Genomic DNA, 15939 nt, shown 5'->3' with positions numbered 1-15939 from the left:
GAGCGGAATGTGCAGGAAAGCACACCCTATTGCATTGCCCTGGACCACTGCATGCCAACATCTCCCCGCTCAGTCCAACCCATCAGACATTCTTAACGCTGCCATCTTGTTGTAACTCCTGCTGGTTGGCTTCACCGAGAGCCAGAGCTAAACAGAACTAACTTGCAGTCACGCAATCAAGCCAGCATCTCTGCCCGAAGAGCATGGATGTCCCCATGGGTGCTGGTGCAGGTTCCTGCCCTGTCTCCGTGCAGCGAGGGGCAAGCGGGTGCACGCTGCTATGCCGGGTGGACGGCGTGGTGGGTTCATGAGCCATGACGCTGAGCGTAAAATGGTGCTGAGCATCGCTGTAACGAGAGTTACATTTGCACATTGGTGCATTTTGAAACATGAAATAAATATTCATGTGGACCAAGCTAGGCAGGGTGCCCCAACAGACTGCCGTGCATTCACACTTATCCCTATTTTCCTGCTCAAAAGCCATAAAAGCTCTCTTACATTTATGTGTGGGGAGTCCCTTGGTTTTACCTCTCCTCTAGAGCAAAGTCAACATTATATAGCAGTAATTTCAGAGCTGAACTCCAAAACTTGAGGTTGTTCAGACCTAGATTTAACACTGTCTAATGCTAAAGGCATATAAACAGAATACAGACTTGGATCAAAACTTATCTCAGGATGTTTGTTGGTTTCTGGCCATTGCAGAAACATGTGAGGTAGTTGCAAAGCTTGGAGCTAGAGCTCAGGAGCTATTTTAGCTTTGTCTCTAGTTAGTATAGGGCATGCACAGGACATTTCAAATGGGCAGTGGCAGACTTTCAAGGCACGACATTTCCATCTTGCAGAAAGAAGGAAAGACATTAGCCACAAGACGTCTCTCCCTGTGAAACAGGGGACAACAGCTGACGTGATAAACCACAGGTACTTCACAGTGTCTTTCAAAGCTTCTTCCAACCCTGCAATTTCTGGATCCTAAGGTGCATTAGCACCCATTGGTTTTCTTATGGAGATGGGCATTAAGACCAAGTAGGTCCCTGATATTTAGCTGAGCACAGGATTTGACGCTCAACATCAGTTTTTTTCTCATCCCACTCACAGTGGTAAAAAAAACCCTCACATCCCTCTATGGGACATGGTCATGAGAGCATTTTGGGGACAGCTGCAACTGTTGAAGGCATTGCAGCACTAATCTTGTTGTTACAGACTCCCAGGGCAAAGCTGGTGGACGGGACAGTGTGTGAAATTCATAACATGTTTCTGTGTCACGGTGACTGAAACTGTTCATCTGCAGCGTATGCTAAGGTGGCCAACTGCAGTGGAGCAAGTTAAGGAAGGAACCTTCAACAGGGTGGTCTACCTGGGCCCTAAGCAAGATTTCACCCAGCTTTGTCCTGTCTTTTTTTTGTACATGGGATGAAGCTATTCTGTAACGATAAAAACACAACTGAGCCGCAGTATGGAGGCCTGTCCCGTCAAGAACAGGAGCCGGCAGTGTGCCCAGGTGACCAAGAAGGCCAACGGCATCCTGGCCTGTATCAGAACTAGTGTGGCCAGCAGGAGGAGGGAGGTGATCGTGCCCCTGTACTCCGATTAGCAGAATCAAAAGAGTTAAAGAGACTGAGAAGAAAGTTGAGTTTTGGTAGCTGTAGCTGTACTAGCCCCAAACTATTCCTTCCTCCCTATCACAAATCTTATGGAGAACAAGTCTTATGAGGAGCGGCTGAGGGAACTTGGACTGTTTAGCCTGGGGAAGAGGAGGCTGAGGGGAGACCTCATCGCGCTCTCCAACTACCTGAAAGGAGGTTGTAGCGAGGTGGGGGTTGGTCTCTTCTCCCAAGTAACCAGCGATAGGACGAGAGGAAATGGCCTCAAGTTGCACCAAGGGAGGTTTAGATTGGACATTAGGAAAAATTTCTTTACTGAAAGAGTGGTCAGGCCTTCGAACAGGCTGCCCAGGGAAGTGGTGGAGTCACCATCCCTGGAGGTATTTAAAAGACATGTAGATGAGGCGCCTAGGGACGTGGTTTAGTGGGCATGATAGTGTTGGGTTGATGGTTGGACTCGATGATCTTAGAGGTCTTTTCCAGCCTTAATGATTCTATGATTCTGTGAAGAAGTGGTGGCTGTCAAAGGGCTGGCCATGTCCCCAAGCTGTTACGCAGATAGATCAGAGACAGTGCTAAGTGTGGGAAGGCTGTAGATAATATTTAATGTTTACCCTTTAGGTGGGCAGACTGGGCCACCGAGCGGTAAGATGAGAAGAGAGAGAGAGGTTCAAAATAATTGTATATGTACTGCAGGATTTGGACTGTCTCTCTTGTTTTCTGAGTGGCGATTCCCCAGCAGTCATTCACTCAGATGCTTTTATTGCTCAGGACACTTCTTCTGGAGTGCTATGAACTCTCCATCTACAATGAGGGGAGGAGAACACAAGGGGATTTTTTCCTTTTTCTTCTCTGAACAACATTTGAAAGATTTTGCAGTTGTTTGGAGAGCTGCTGGTGTAGGGTACAGGCAGTACTTCCAATCTCAAAGAAAGTCTTAGAGATAATGGAGGTCTAGAGGACCCGCCACTGCTCACCTCCTTGTATTAGGCTGAATGCCTGAATAATAACTCTCCTTTTAGCCAGTACTCCAGGGACTGACTCTGGACCTCTAAAGCTTGACAAACTGCCTCCTAAAGCTTGAACTGAGTAATTGAGGTTGTGCTACTGGTAGCTGGAAACTCACATCCTTCCCCACAAGAGAGCCTACAAAAAGTTTTCTGAGAGCAGCACCAGGCCGCAGCAAATTTCCAGGGGTCCTTGTGTGTCATTGCGTCAGGGCTTCTGTCACCCACAGGTATCTCAGCAGCTTCTAAATTAACACTGGTGGGACAGCCCTGATTCCCAGCTGTAGTCTTAGTTATACAAATATGTTGGCTGTTGCATTGGGGCTGCTTAATTTTGCACGCGATCGAGGTGAGACCTGTTGCTGGCAGAGCTGTACGGTGTGAAGGTCTCGGTGGAAGTCAACTCTTTGCAGGACCAAGACAAAAGCCATCCATCTCACGTCTTTCCTGTGGCAGATTCACAAAAGGATGAGATGTGTTGCGAAGAGGTCTTTTGTGTTGAACACAAGAGCTGCTGTCAATCGGGGAAGCACTGCTTAGAAATAATAGTCTGGAGCTACTGAGCACTGTTAAACAGTTCACTTACTCCCTTCCAGCGGTAATTTTACTTAAGAGAACTGTGAAGAGATCCGTTAGCGAGTACTGGGGAACCTCTTAGCGAAATGCAAATATTTCTGTGCCTTGTAGGCACAAGGTTAAAAGCATCTCCACCAGACTAATATATTGCCGGAGTTTGCTGTCGGTTCCCCTTCTCGGATATCCTCTTCCTTTCCATTGCTGTCAGCCGCCACCTCTGACAGCCTTGGAAACGCTTCTATGAAGCGCAGTGGCAGGGAGGTCAGGCAGTCAGAAGGGATAAGGACCAGTGCTTGGTGATGTGTGAACTCGCCTTCAGAAAGCCTGGTGCTCAGAGGGGAAGAGGGGCTGCCAGGGACCTGACATAAACGAGAGCCCTCGTTGCACCAACTCCTCATCGTTAATTGGAGTGCAGGGTTGTCAGTTCCTTTCTTCGGCTGAGCTGTCGATTGGAAGAGACCCTGGGAAAAATGGTTTCAAAATTAGGATGGAGGAAAAGGTCTGGGCAAGGACTGGGATTTGGGAGCCCCCCTGGTTCCCCCTGCCCTCTCCTTGCATTTAGGGACATCTCCAGTTATTGCAGCACTCCAAATCTTCATCCTTATTCCCTCCCTCCCCAGCTGATTGTTCGTTTTATTATTACAGCTGCTCAGACAGTTTGAGACAGAGCAACTTGCTATCAGGAAGAAATCAGAATTGATTAAATTAACACACTACAGGTTTAATTTAGAAATAAACAAGATGCAGGCCTCAGAGAAAAACAGACTGTCCTGCTTTCAATTTTCAATTTGAAACAATTTTTTTTTTTCTTTTCCTGAATGTTCTGTGTTTTGGGGCAAAAAAATAACATTTTTTGCAAGTCAGAATTGATACAAAAACATATGAGGCTGATCAACAAAATTGTTTCCAGGAAAGCTTTCTTTCCTTGGAGACTCTAAAAGGCAGCATCAGTTTGCTTCTGAGGCAGAATGAAACCGTATTGCTGAGAGTACAACCACCTACCTGAATTACTGCAGGGTTAGCTGGGTTAAGAGCTTTGAGAAAGTCCTCACTCCATTGTGGTTGCCTGCTCTTATCCTGTGGTAAAGGCACGGCAGTTTACTGCTGAAACAGGATTACTTCATCGCACATTTTCTCCAGGGTACTGCGATGTCAAAACACGCAAACTTGCCACGGCCTTGCTGACACTGTGTGAATTTGCATCCTCTCTTGCCCTGAAGTACCTATTTTGTGTGTCCATGCTCTGAATGGCTGGATTCCCCACAAAATGGAAATTTCAGCTCCAGTGATGCCATAACTGTTCATGACTGTCGCAGAGTCACAGACTGGTCGAGGTGGGAAGGGATCTTTGGAGGCTGTCTGGTCCAACCACCCCGCTGCTCAAGCAGGGTCACCTGGAGTTGGCTGCCCAGGACCATGCCCAGACTGCTTTTGAATGTCTCCAAGGATGGAGACTCCACAACCCCTCTGCTCATCCTTTGCCAGTGCTTGTTGTTTTCTTCCTGACTTTACAGTCAAACCTGAAGATCCCTGTTGGCTATCCAGACACCCTGTGGTGCTCAGCTCTGAGAATGAGAGCAGGGTGAGATTTCCCTTGTCTCCGCTTGTTTTTTTACACCAAGTTTGTCAGTATGGGGATGTCAGCGTGCAGTGAGATCTGCATGTGAATGTATGGTGCAGTAGGACCTCTGTGGGGACATCTGGGACATATTCATACAGTTTACATGAGAGATAGGATTCATCTTCCCAGTGATGTCCCCACCTGGAATAGGTGCACCACTTACTTGGATGGTGAAGATCTGGTCAAGGCAGTCAATGGAGATCAGGATGTGATTCATCTGATTGAATGTAGATGCCTCATCCTGGACTCTTTTGGTTGGGTCTCTGCTGAGTAGAAATGTCATCAGGAGTGACTGGCTCTGTGGTAGGCACTAATAGGGCAGACATCAGCACTTAGTCCGAAAAGCCCCCTCAGTTTGTGTAGGGACCAGGCAATTTAGGAGCCTAAATTCCACGCGTGGTAAGTGGAGAAAGGAAAAGTCCTTCTCAGGTTACATGGTGTGAGGGAGAAGGAACGAGCTGGTTTCTAGAAGACGCACCACACACCTCACGTTCTGTTCATTCCTTAAGAGCATCCACTTAAGGAGCGCTGTGAATTCCCACCTGGCTGTTGTGTTGTAAAATTTCGCCATGGCAGCAAGCTCAAAGGGAGGATCCAGGAGAAGAAATGTACTGCACTCCTGGACCTGAGCCCCCGGCAGGCGTAGCGGTTAGCGAATGAGTGAGGGACAGTTTCCACTGTTTCCGCTCTTTTGCCTGAGCGAGTAGGACAAGAGCATCATCTTGCCAGCAAACTGACATAACTGCAACTGCTTCCAGGACCTGGTCTGAAGCAGAGCACTATTATTAATTTTGCATGCATTCCTCTGTCAACAATCAAGTGCCATTCTGCAGGCAGACCCCCAGGCAAATGAGCCTTTATGAAAGTTCAGGAGAAACGGGAAGCAAAACTTGTTTGCTGTAAAGTCTGAGATGTTTGAGATGTTTTTGCCATGGGGTATCACCTCCCAAGATGAACTCTGCAGGCAAAGAGAAGAAGCAAACATGCGCCTGTCGGTGATGCTAGCCACTGGGTAACTTTCTTTTCTCTCTTCATTTTCTAGCTGCTGGCTGTCGTTAGAGGGAGGTCTTCTCTATGCCTTCGTGGGACCGGCGGCTGCTGTCGTTTTGGTATTTAAGCTTGTCGGAAAGCTTTTTTTTTTCCCTCTTTATCTTATAGCACTTTCTTTGTTTTTTCAGCTCAGGAGTGCCCCTCTTTATTTCCACTCATGTTTTGAATAGCTTTCTCCTTCAGGAATAAGGAGCAAAGTGTTAGAAGCCAGCAATCTGGGATGGGTTTGATTCTGAAATATAATATGCCTCAGCTCTCAGCTTTCCACCTCTGTCCTCTCTGGAGTCCCCTAGACATCTGATTAATGCTTTACCTTGGTTTTGCCCTGTCTGGATGGAAGTGTAAGATGATGGTGGAAAACTCTGACATTAACTCCTTCAGAAACTGCTGTTACTGGTTGCTTTCAGACCAGGCTGTGCCTCCACAGCCAGCATTTATTCCTGGTCTGTCCCAGATGGCCAGTACATGTGAGCAGCTTCTTTGTTTGCAGGTGAAACGGAGGTCTTCAAATCAGTGCCAAGGGGGTCCTTTGTGACCCTAAAAATGTCATGTTTGCTTTTCGTTCGAAGACATGGCATGGTTAAAGTGAACATTCCTAAACTATGTCCCACCAGCTCATGCATGGTGGGAGCCTGTTCTCCTGTCCCCTCACCCTTGGCTCCAACACAGCATCAAAGCCAGTCTTGGCCAGTTACTACTTGAGTTGAAGGTGTTACTCAAGAGATGACATACCTTTCATCAAGCTTCCATGCTGTTGAAGCCTCACTGGCCATGAGAAATCTTGACTGTCAAGGTTCAAAGAAGTTGAGAACTGCTGGTCCTCTAGGAAATCCCTCTTGCAGCCATTTCAGATGGGTTTAATGCCACATTTGAGCCCCCACATGTAAATGACAGTCTGCAGTTTCTCTCCAGCCCAGTGTTTTATCCAGTGTATGGATAAAACATATGGAGCTGTATGTCCTTTAAGGCTCAAGTGCCCTGGGAGGGTCCCACAGGAATGGGGTTGTTGACACTTGCAATTTCTTTTTTGGGTCAGGCTTTTGTTTCATGCAGTGCCTGGGGGGTTAACTGGGGTAGGAGCAAGCTTACAGGAGAATAACTACACAAAAGGTCTTGCTGCCTCTATTCTCACTGCTGTCATTGCACACCAAACCACCTTGGTGCCATCGTTTCATCGTGATAAGAGACAAGCCAGCAGTTGCCCCTCCTCTATAATAAAACAAATCTTGTACCAGTTAGAGTCTTTCTTTAGTATAGGGCTGCGACACATAGCTGAGCCTTCAAATAGCATCAGTAAAGAGTAAGGATAAGCAGATGTTCATGCCAGCCAGTCATTAGGTCGCTGTAGGCATGTGATAGTTGGATTTCCTTCAGTAATATAGCTGGTGGGGGTCAGGGGTTGTCTTTATAGCCAGGATAATTGACAGGAACATTAAGTGGCGTAGTGCTTTCAGATGAACTAGCTTTTTGCCCCAACAACATAACAGCTGATAGCTCCGGCTCAGTGGCTTGAATGCTCAATGGACAGCAGTGATTAGGAGGGAGGGAGCTTTGGCAATGCCCGGAGAAGGGGGAGTCAATCTGCTGCCGCAAGCCATCTTGCTTTTGTTGTGCCAACAACAAGGGAAGTAATCCTTTGGCTTTCCTTAGCATTTTTAAAGTGTGAGAAAAACACACGAGCCTGCTTCCGTTTGGCATCGCAGTTTTCACTCACCATCGAAGCTGGAAATGGAGATGTCCTTACAGAGAGGTCAACACCTGCAAATGGTGGTTCATACAGATGATCTTAGGAAGTGGTGAATCATCTCTGGGGGTGTCTGTCTCTATTCAGTACCTAGAGAGGGAGCCTACACACCTAGTTCAGGCTGACTCATTGCTGGCTAAAGTGAGAAGTGAATGCTGCCCGAGTTGGTGTATATGCTGAGGAACTTGGGGAAGGAAAAGGAAGAAGAAGAAGCACTGAAAACCTTTTTATAAACGGGAACCTGGGAAAGAGATAAGCTCAAGAAGTTGCCCAAATTCACGCCGTGACTTTTAGCAGAGCCAGAAGTTGAACACGCAGTTCTCAAGCGTGCACTGTCCACAAGACTGGACAGCTGTCTGTTCTCTGCGTACATTGTCCCGACTTCAGGTTGACCGTCTCAGCGATGGAGGGGCAATCCACCTGGCTCAACATAAGGACAGTCAGGCTCTTGCAGGGCTGTACAGGGGATATGCAGCTGTGCTGCTCTCAGGACAGGTTTGCTCCAGAGACAATACAGCTGCTGTTGTGCAGGGGTGCACAGATCAAGGTGAGACTTGACTCTGTGCCTGAGCTCTTTCTCACCCAAAACTCTGATGAGTATGATATAGACGCCCAAGTGACTTTGCACACAGCTGACTTGGCTACAGCTGGGCTTCTTACCTCTGCCTTAGCCCTGGCCAGGCTAGACTTGTGCTCACTCCTCCTAAGCCATTCAAGCATCTCTGTACTGCAGTTTTCCTATCAACACGATTTTTCTATTACCTGTAGTAAGCATTTTCCTCCACACCCTCCCTTATTATTCTCCACATCGGAAAAAGGTCTCCAACTTGGAGAATATCTTTACTCAAAATAATATTCTTAAGATGGTTGGTCTGCAGCTTCAGCAATATTTGCAACTTGCAGTCAGTCCACTAACACTGACTGGCTGCAAAGATTTGACCTTTAGTCTTAAAAATCCTAGCAAGCTGAGACGCAGAGCTGTTGCAAACAGTTTTACTCACCTAGCTCAGCTGAAGCAGCCTGGTGATAATTGTGTGCAGGTTGAAGGCAACGGGTTACTGCAGGGAGAGGCTCATGGCATGGTGAAGTCAGGATGGAGTCATCAGTCATCAGGTACTGGTTATCTCAAGGGCTAAATCTCAGACTTACGTATTTGCTTCTGGAAAACATCCCAGAGATAAGTAAGTAAAGCTACACTGCGTGTTATTAAGAATGGCTGTGTTTAGAAGAATGTCCATGTCATAGCCCTGACTTTGTAAAGAAACAGAGCCAGGATCAGAGCAGGATGTTGATTATGATGATCAATGTACTGGATAAAATAGCTTTTATGTATTAAAACAATTGCAGAGCTGCAATTGCAGAGCTGCACTTTGTCATCTTCCCAGCTATATACGAATGAGGATACACACTGTGTTGTGGCCAGCCCCAGGAGCAATCCAGCCTGCCGCTCTTCAACCCCATCTTTCTTACTGCCTTGCTGCACCTTAAAAAAAAGTCTCTCTTCCACTCACCAACCTCCAGCACAGTGAAGAAGGATCAGTGAATTGAAAGTGCTCTCTCTCTCCATACACATAACTAGGGTTTGATTTCCTCCTGATCTTTGGCTGAAATACTGCGTCTGACTTGCCACTGTCGTTTCTCTAAAACAATAACAGGGTGAGTTCTAGAAATGGACCTAGCAGCTGATGCAAAAGAAAATAACTGCTATTTGTGAGATTTTCCATTTATTCCCAGCTGTGGACTCCACGTCAGTGAGCTGGGTCATGTCTTGCTGAAACCAGCAATCCAAACTCAGAAAGGTTGCTCATTCTTGAGGATGATTTAGGCAATTAGATGGAGGCTTGGTGTGAGCAGATATCTCCCTTCCTTTGGGCTAGGTGTTGTACTAGGTGTTTCTTAGGACCAGTTCTCAAGGGTCTATTAAACTCACCAAGGCTCTCAGCCAACGTGTAATGTTGCACATCTCTGAATTTGGCCTTAAACATTTCCTTGCAAGCCCCACATGAAAAAGAGCATCTAGCCCATCGTTCTACCAACACCAGATGTTTCACTGACAGCAAAACCAGGAGAGTGTCACTTTTTTCCACCATCAGTTCTGTGCCTCCATGAAGAGGGTGGTGCTCATGTGTCACTAATGTGTTCACATTCAGAGGTGGCTGAGGTTTGGATGAGGTTTGTAAAACAGATGCAGCTGGCAGCAGTGAATGCAGTCAGAAAGGCACAGTGAGGAGCTTAGGGTCACTTTGCAAGACCTCAGGTCTGTACAGCCTGTATTTCACTGTAAATATTTATACCTGATTGATACAGACATCCATGCTCTCACCCTAACTAACCAGACTGAAGGACTGCATGCAGTTGTCCTGTCCACTGATTTTTTTGGAAATGACTATGTTCTGTGCCATCTGCAGTATCTCCCAAAACATTCCACCATAGTAGCTGATGTTTCTACTTGCTCCAGTGCCTCTCCACCACTTACTTTGAGAGCAACAGTGCTGATTCACCCAGCAAGAACTACGACAAGCTGTCTGCACCGCCCCACCTCATCTCCTTAATGCTGCTGCTTTGGTAGCACAGACTCCAGAAGGCACTTTTGAAAGTAGCCAGTGTCAACCCACTGCTCTCCCCTGTATTGGCCACTTTCTCTTTGTATTACCCTGAAAAATTGCTCTTGTGCCTGGAGTTTGCCTTGCTAGACTTCAAGCATGCATCGGGCTTCAAAGAACCCTGCAGCAATCTGAGAACTTTACAGTCTTGTCCTGGTTTATGGAGACCTCTCCGATCTGCTGCCAGCTGCATTCTGCTCTCCTGAACTCACTGATGCATGGCCAGGGGAGATGGGGCAGGGTGGACGGGGGACAGAAGGGGTGGTGGCCTGCGGAAGTCTGACTGTGCTACCTGGTTTCGGGAAGGACTTCGCTTGCCAAATGTTGGGGTTTTTCCTTCTGTGCTACCAAGTTTGACTTGACCCACTTGAGAACAAAATTGTGTGTTGTTTCTCTTTCGACAGGTGAACATGGTTATTGGCATTCTGGTTTTTAACAAACTTGTATCCAAAGATGGAATAACAGATAAGAAACTGAAGGAACGGGCAGGGTATGCCTTATCAATACATCTAAGTAAAGAATGAAAAAAAACCCAAAACACCCAAGGTTGTGATCAATAACCAGGCAAGGAATGCAAAGAGAGATTGGAGATGCAAACAAAAAGCAAAAGCAGATTTAAACAAAATGAAAAAAAAAACAAACAACAAACCAGCTGGTTTAATCTCTCTGCCTTGTCATTCAGTGCAGCAGAGACAAAAGATCCAAGAAGCAGCACTGTGTTACTATGGAGGAAGGTTAGAAGTTCATCTCTTTGTTAAAATGGCTTCAGCCCAGGCTGATGTATCCTTCCAAAGATTAGGGAGAGCAAAGCGATTCTTCTCACTAACTCCTAGAGACAGCAGCTGGATCAGAGAAGGCCTCATCACTGCTGAGTGCGGCACGTGGCATGGGCTGTGTAACAAAGAAGTCATGTCTAATGGCTGGCAGGTGGCTGAGGGACTGCAAAGGTACGTGATACTTTTAAGGAAAGGGTCTTTGGAGGTCTAGCAGTGAACACAGTAGATGGATGGGTGTGTAAAGAGGAGGACTGGTAAGTAAAGATACCTCTTCTGCAAGAAAAATTTCTGATGCCACCTCACGTTCTTTATCTTCTCCACAGCCGCCATCCCAACCTCCATCCCTGAAGCCTGGGGCTTGTGTTACCTGGTTTTCTTTGTAGTATAAATTGAAGAGCTGACTCCGCAGTTCTTATCACCCTGGTCTCACTAGGGGCTGGCTGGAGCGGCAGGGCTCTCTGTTGGGTTACTTCCAAACTCTGTTGACAATGGCTATTTTGTCATTGGCTCCAGCAGGATGAGACCCCCTTTCATCTTCATGTCTGGAAACAAGTCTGTAGTCTGCTCAACATTTATCCCTGAGCTGTGCCGTGCTCCAAGCAAAGGACAGAAATGGCACACTGACACTGAGTCAAATCAAACGCACAGGTCAGCCTGGCTGCTGATGTTAGTACGTTATTTTCCACTCCCTTTCTTGGCTTGCTGTTGCAGTCAGAGAAACTATCTCCTTACCTGCTGCTAGGAAAGACAGGGTTGTCCATTGATGGCATTTGATTTATCACGGCAGATAATGATTGTATTCTTGAAGGAAGAAGTTGTTTACAAAGAGACAAGGAGGGCAAGAGGTGTTCTGATGCCTCTGCACCACGTCTACAGGCAGAGCCTAAAACGTTAGGAAGCTGGAGGAGAAGACACAGGATATACCCTATCTATGAAAGCAGAGGGAGCATGGGTATCTGCCGCCTGGTTTGCTGCACTCCCAGGCTTCGCAGAGAGGATAAGCTGCTGTATCGGCTGCGGTGCTGCAAAAGCCTTGAGCCGTAAAATTGGGTCCCAGAGGGCAGAGGCAGAAAGTACAGGGGAGGTTCAATATTCCTGTCGTTGGCACTATTGAGTAGTTCTAGTGGAAGTGGTTTTTAATTGAGTGATGGCAGCAAAACGGAGGGCAGAAGCAAGCACTTACCCAGCCAGGGGAGAAACACAGGAACCTGTGAAGGTTCATATTTTATCAGCAGTGTTGACATGCCTAAGCGGCGTGGTCCCTCGGTGCAGCGAAGAGGGGAATCTCGATGCCTGAGCAGTGCCACGGTCATGATAGTAAGAGAAGACTTAAGCACGTTTGGATGACCAGAGGTATCAGTTGCTACTGGGTTGAACAGGTACGCGAAGAAGTGACCTTGGCGCGTTGCTTAAAGCAGCTGCTAACAAGCACGTGCTTTATTCTGGATGATGCCTTCTTTACAAAGAGAGAACTCAAGAAAATACCCAAACTGCAGGCAGAGTCTGTAGCAAGATAATTGCACTTGAAAGTCAACACTGAAATGAATGGTTTATTGGATTAGCAGAGCAGCGAGTTACTGTCTCTCAGTCTCTCCCTCTCTAATCTAAACTGCATACAGAATGACCTTATTTAATACATAGCAGCTGGTTATTGATCACATTCGTAGTTGTACTTTGAAAACAAAACCTACGAAGAAGAAAAAAAAAAAGTCATTTTTCTGATGTTCTTTGTTTTTTCTTTCTTTTCTCTTTTTTCCCCCCTCTTTCGTGTCCGTGTGTGTGTGTGCAGCACTTTTAAGCCTTCTCTGTGCTCAATGATTTTGTTCTCCTTTCGAAGTGCACCCGCTGAGAGTGCGGAAGCACTTTTGAGAACTCTGGTGCCCCTTCCCTTTAGCTAGCCGCTTCTGGCCTGGGCTTGGGAACCGTGTTGGAAGGTAGATGTGAAGATAATCAGAATGAGTAATGGCCTTGGAGATGTTTGGATCTGAGGAGATGGTATAAAGAAACGTTGTGTTTCCTTTAGCAGAGGCAAGAAGTATGGTTCAGTGTTGCAAAAACAAAAAAAAAAGGGGAAAAAAAACAAAATGAGGAAAAAAAAAAGACCTGTTGAACACTAAGAGGAGCCCAGCACACATACCGCAGATCGGTTGGCACAAATAAATCAGCGCTAACTGTTCCCGTGAAATAATACTCGAGACACGATAGGTTTTGCCCTATACTTAGCAGAGGAAATTGCTATGATTACTGTTGTCACATCTGTCAGAAAACGTTGACTTTCTAATGGCAATGACTTTATAGATATATCACAAAACCAGGCTGTAGAGAGTTGGGTGTGATTACTTGGAGAGCTGGAGAAATGCACACAACTGCCCCAACTCCTGTCCGGGCATGGGAGAAAGCCTTGCAAGTGTCTCCCAGCAGAACGGTCTCCGTTCACGGTCAGCTGCACCGACAGTGTTTGAGCTCTATTGATGGGAGTGCTACGAAAAATGAAGGTTTTAATGTCAGATGCAGGAGCCTTTAAAATGAATTTTAAATTTATTCAGCCAGCGTTTATTCCAGAAGCATTTGTGTGCTCACGCGGCCAGGGAAGAAGAATGAGACTATAGGGTATGTTCACAAAGGCTAATTTTAGCCTGCTGAGTTTAATCTCCCTAGGCTTCCTCTGTAACTACTGGAGAGAGACGGGAACCTTGTTTAGTTGTTCCAACTTGCCCCTTAGAGGACCTTTACTTCTTTTATCTCCCCGTTGATTATAGAAAGGACTTGAGAAAGTTTGCCCCAATACCTTGTGTGAAATATTTTCTGCGCGACTGCCCTGGCGGGGTGTAACGGAGCTGGATTGTCAGTGCATAGAGAAGAAAGTAATTGGAAAGTTAATAACTACATTAAAATAGGAACAGATTTGGATTGCCCTTCGTCTGGGAATGTTTCATGTTGGAAGCAGTGCTCTTGCTCTTTGGGCCGTCAGTGGTGTAAAGCACCGTTCAATAAAAGGTAGCAAAGTCCAGGCTCCAGTGAACACACCAGAAGAGTCCATGAACTGTTCATGGATATTTAGGAAGCAGAAAAAGCTAAATGAAATGAATGCATTATTCACTGTGATTATTTCATTAGCTACCCTTTCATACATACAGGCACCAATATAAACCTGCTACGGAAATTCAATATATTAACAACCTCATGCCCCCAACAAGAACAAATTAGAATTTAAATGTATCCACATCTGTGCCTACTGCTTACAACTTTCTGCATAAATACACCCAACAGCAGTTACAGTTGTGTGTTATAGTGGTCTTTTGGCCAGTTCTTTGTGATTCAGTGTCATTCATGTTTTTTCTGGTATAGTTTTCCATCAAATTCCTCAAATCAATCTACTTTCTTTTTGCTGCCTATCTCTGCCTCTCTCTGTCTCTCTGCTTATCTGTTCTTTGTGGCTTATAGACCTGGGGATAAGCTGTCTTTTTTTAAGGGTCATGCACTTAATGCCTCTCAAGACCCACTTTGTCTTTGGTTCAGCCATTGTCCTCACTGGATTTACACCATCCTTCCTGGAAGATATGTATCTATTGACACAGGAGCTAATTTTCTCTGTGTCTGAAGGCTGAAAGTTTCTGTGGGATACCTTAGCCGTTATTCTGGAAGGGAGTAATGGCTTATGTCACTGTAACTAATTAAAAGACCAATCAATAGCCATTTGAAAGTGGGCCACTAGAACCACTGATAATGCTGTGTTGGTGTTCATGGGGATGTCCTTTTTGCAGTGAGACTAAACGACCTGCCAAGTTTCCTACTCTCTCTCCCAGGCAGGATAGGGCTGTAAACCCCCCCGACATTTGGTACCTGCAAACATCACCCCTCACCAGCTGCACTGCCATCACCCAAGAATGACAGACCTACTGTCCTTTGGCAGTGATGCTCATGCCTTCTCTGATATCAGGCACTGCATCCTAGGTCTGTAGGGTGTTTTGCAGACTCCTGCCCATTTTCTAAGCCAGATCTGATGTGGATGTCTATCTGTGCAAATCAGAGAGTGCACACAAACCAGTAAATTCTGGGAAGAAACGGGGCCAATGCCAAGCTAATGTGGCTTCTGGGCTCCTGAGTAAGAGCTGGCTTGTCAGCTGGGTGGGTTCACACACATCAGCTTCTAAAAATCATGAGGACATGTCCTTTAGCAGATCCCTGCAGCCCCTGATACCAGCAGCCCACAATGACCTGGTTCTGTGGTTGATCCCATCCAGAAAAAGTGGGAGCAACTGATGTAAATAAGTCTCAGGGTTCATCCCAAAGATGTTTTCAGCTCCAAAACAAAGTCTGAGAGAAGAAATGTCTCAGAAGTAGTCAGCCAGTCCAGCTCTCTTCAGGGCAAGTTGATGGTCTTACAAAACACCCAAGCTCATGCTTAACTTCCAGGACATAAACAGTCCCATTTGCATGTCCTTCATCACAGATTAAACAACCAAAGAATGGCCTATCTCCTGGTATTGTCAGCTGCCATGTGGGTGTCCCCACCAAGGCGAGGATTAGCCACTGGAGAAAATATATGATTCACCCCTTGCATTGTTTTAGGAAGGAAGATACGCAGACACAGTCCCCACAGCCCTACTTCTTGCCTTCTACTGTACAACCCTGCCACCTTTTTTGTTTTGGAGCAAAAAGGCCAGGAGGAAAAAGAGCAATTTCTCAAAAACAAACCAAAAGAAGGAGGTGGAGACGGGGAGAGCAGTATTGGTTTCTCTTCCGTGGGTGCCAGAGAGAGACACCCTGAATCTGGCAAAACATTCACCAACACAGTTCCACCCTCTCCAGCGGCACCAACACGTCTCTGAATTGTACATTTTCCCCATTTCCCGCATCTGGAGTGGTACAGATGAGAGAGTTTTACCCTGCCTGTCTTTCATTTCTTTTTTCAAACTGGGTATGGTTGGTTGGTTCCCTTTCTTCTTTCTTCCTTTCCT

General features: G+C 46.3%; 1 protein-coding gene across 1 annotated transcript in view; it reads left to right on the top strand.

The window, feature by feature from the left end:
* The window catches only part of LOC104079416 (brain-specific angiogenesis inhibitor 1-like), a gene marked incomplete at its 5' end in the record, with an annotated part of 66285 nt that overhangs the window by 18577 nt on the left and 31769 nt on the right, over positions 1–15939 (top strand). Inside the window, 2 exons of the mRNA XM_009581450.1 lie at positions 5848–5914; positions 10607–10692. Coding sequence (XP_009579745.1) covers positions 5848–5914; positions 10607–10692 — 153 coding nt within the window. The remainder of the gene's footprint in view (positions 1–5847; positions 5915–10606; positions 10693–15939) is intronic.

This window comes from Fulmarus glacialis, unplaced genomic scaffold, assembly GCF_000690835.1.
Source record: "Fulmarus glacialis isolate BGI_N327 unplaced genomic scaffold, ASM69083v1 scaffold3297, whole genome shotgun sequence".
NCBI lineage: Eukaryota > Metazoa > Chordata > Aves > Procellariiformes > Procellariidae > Fulmarus > Fulmarus glacialis.
The sequence above is the reverse complement of the archived record's forward strand: the minus strand, read 5'-3'. Positions and strand labels throughout refer to the sequence as shown.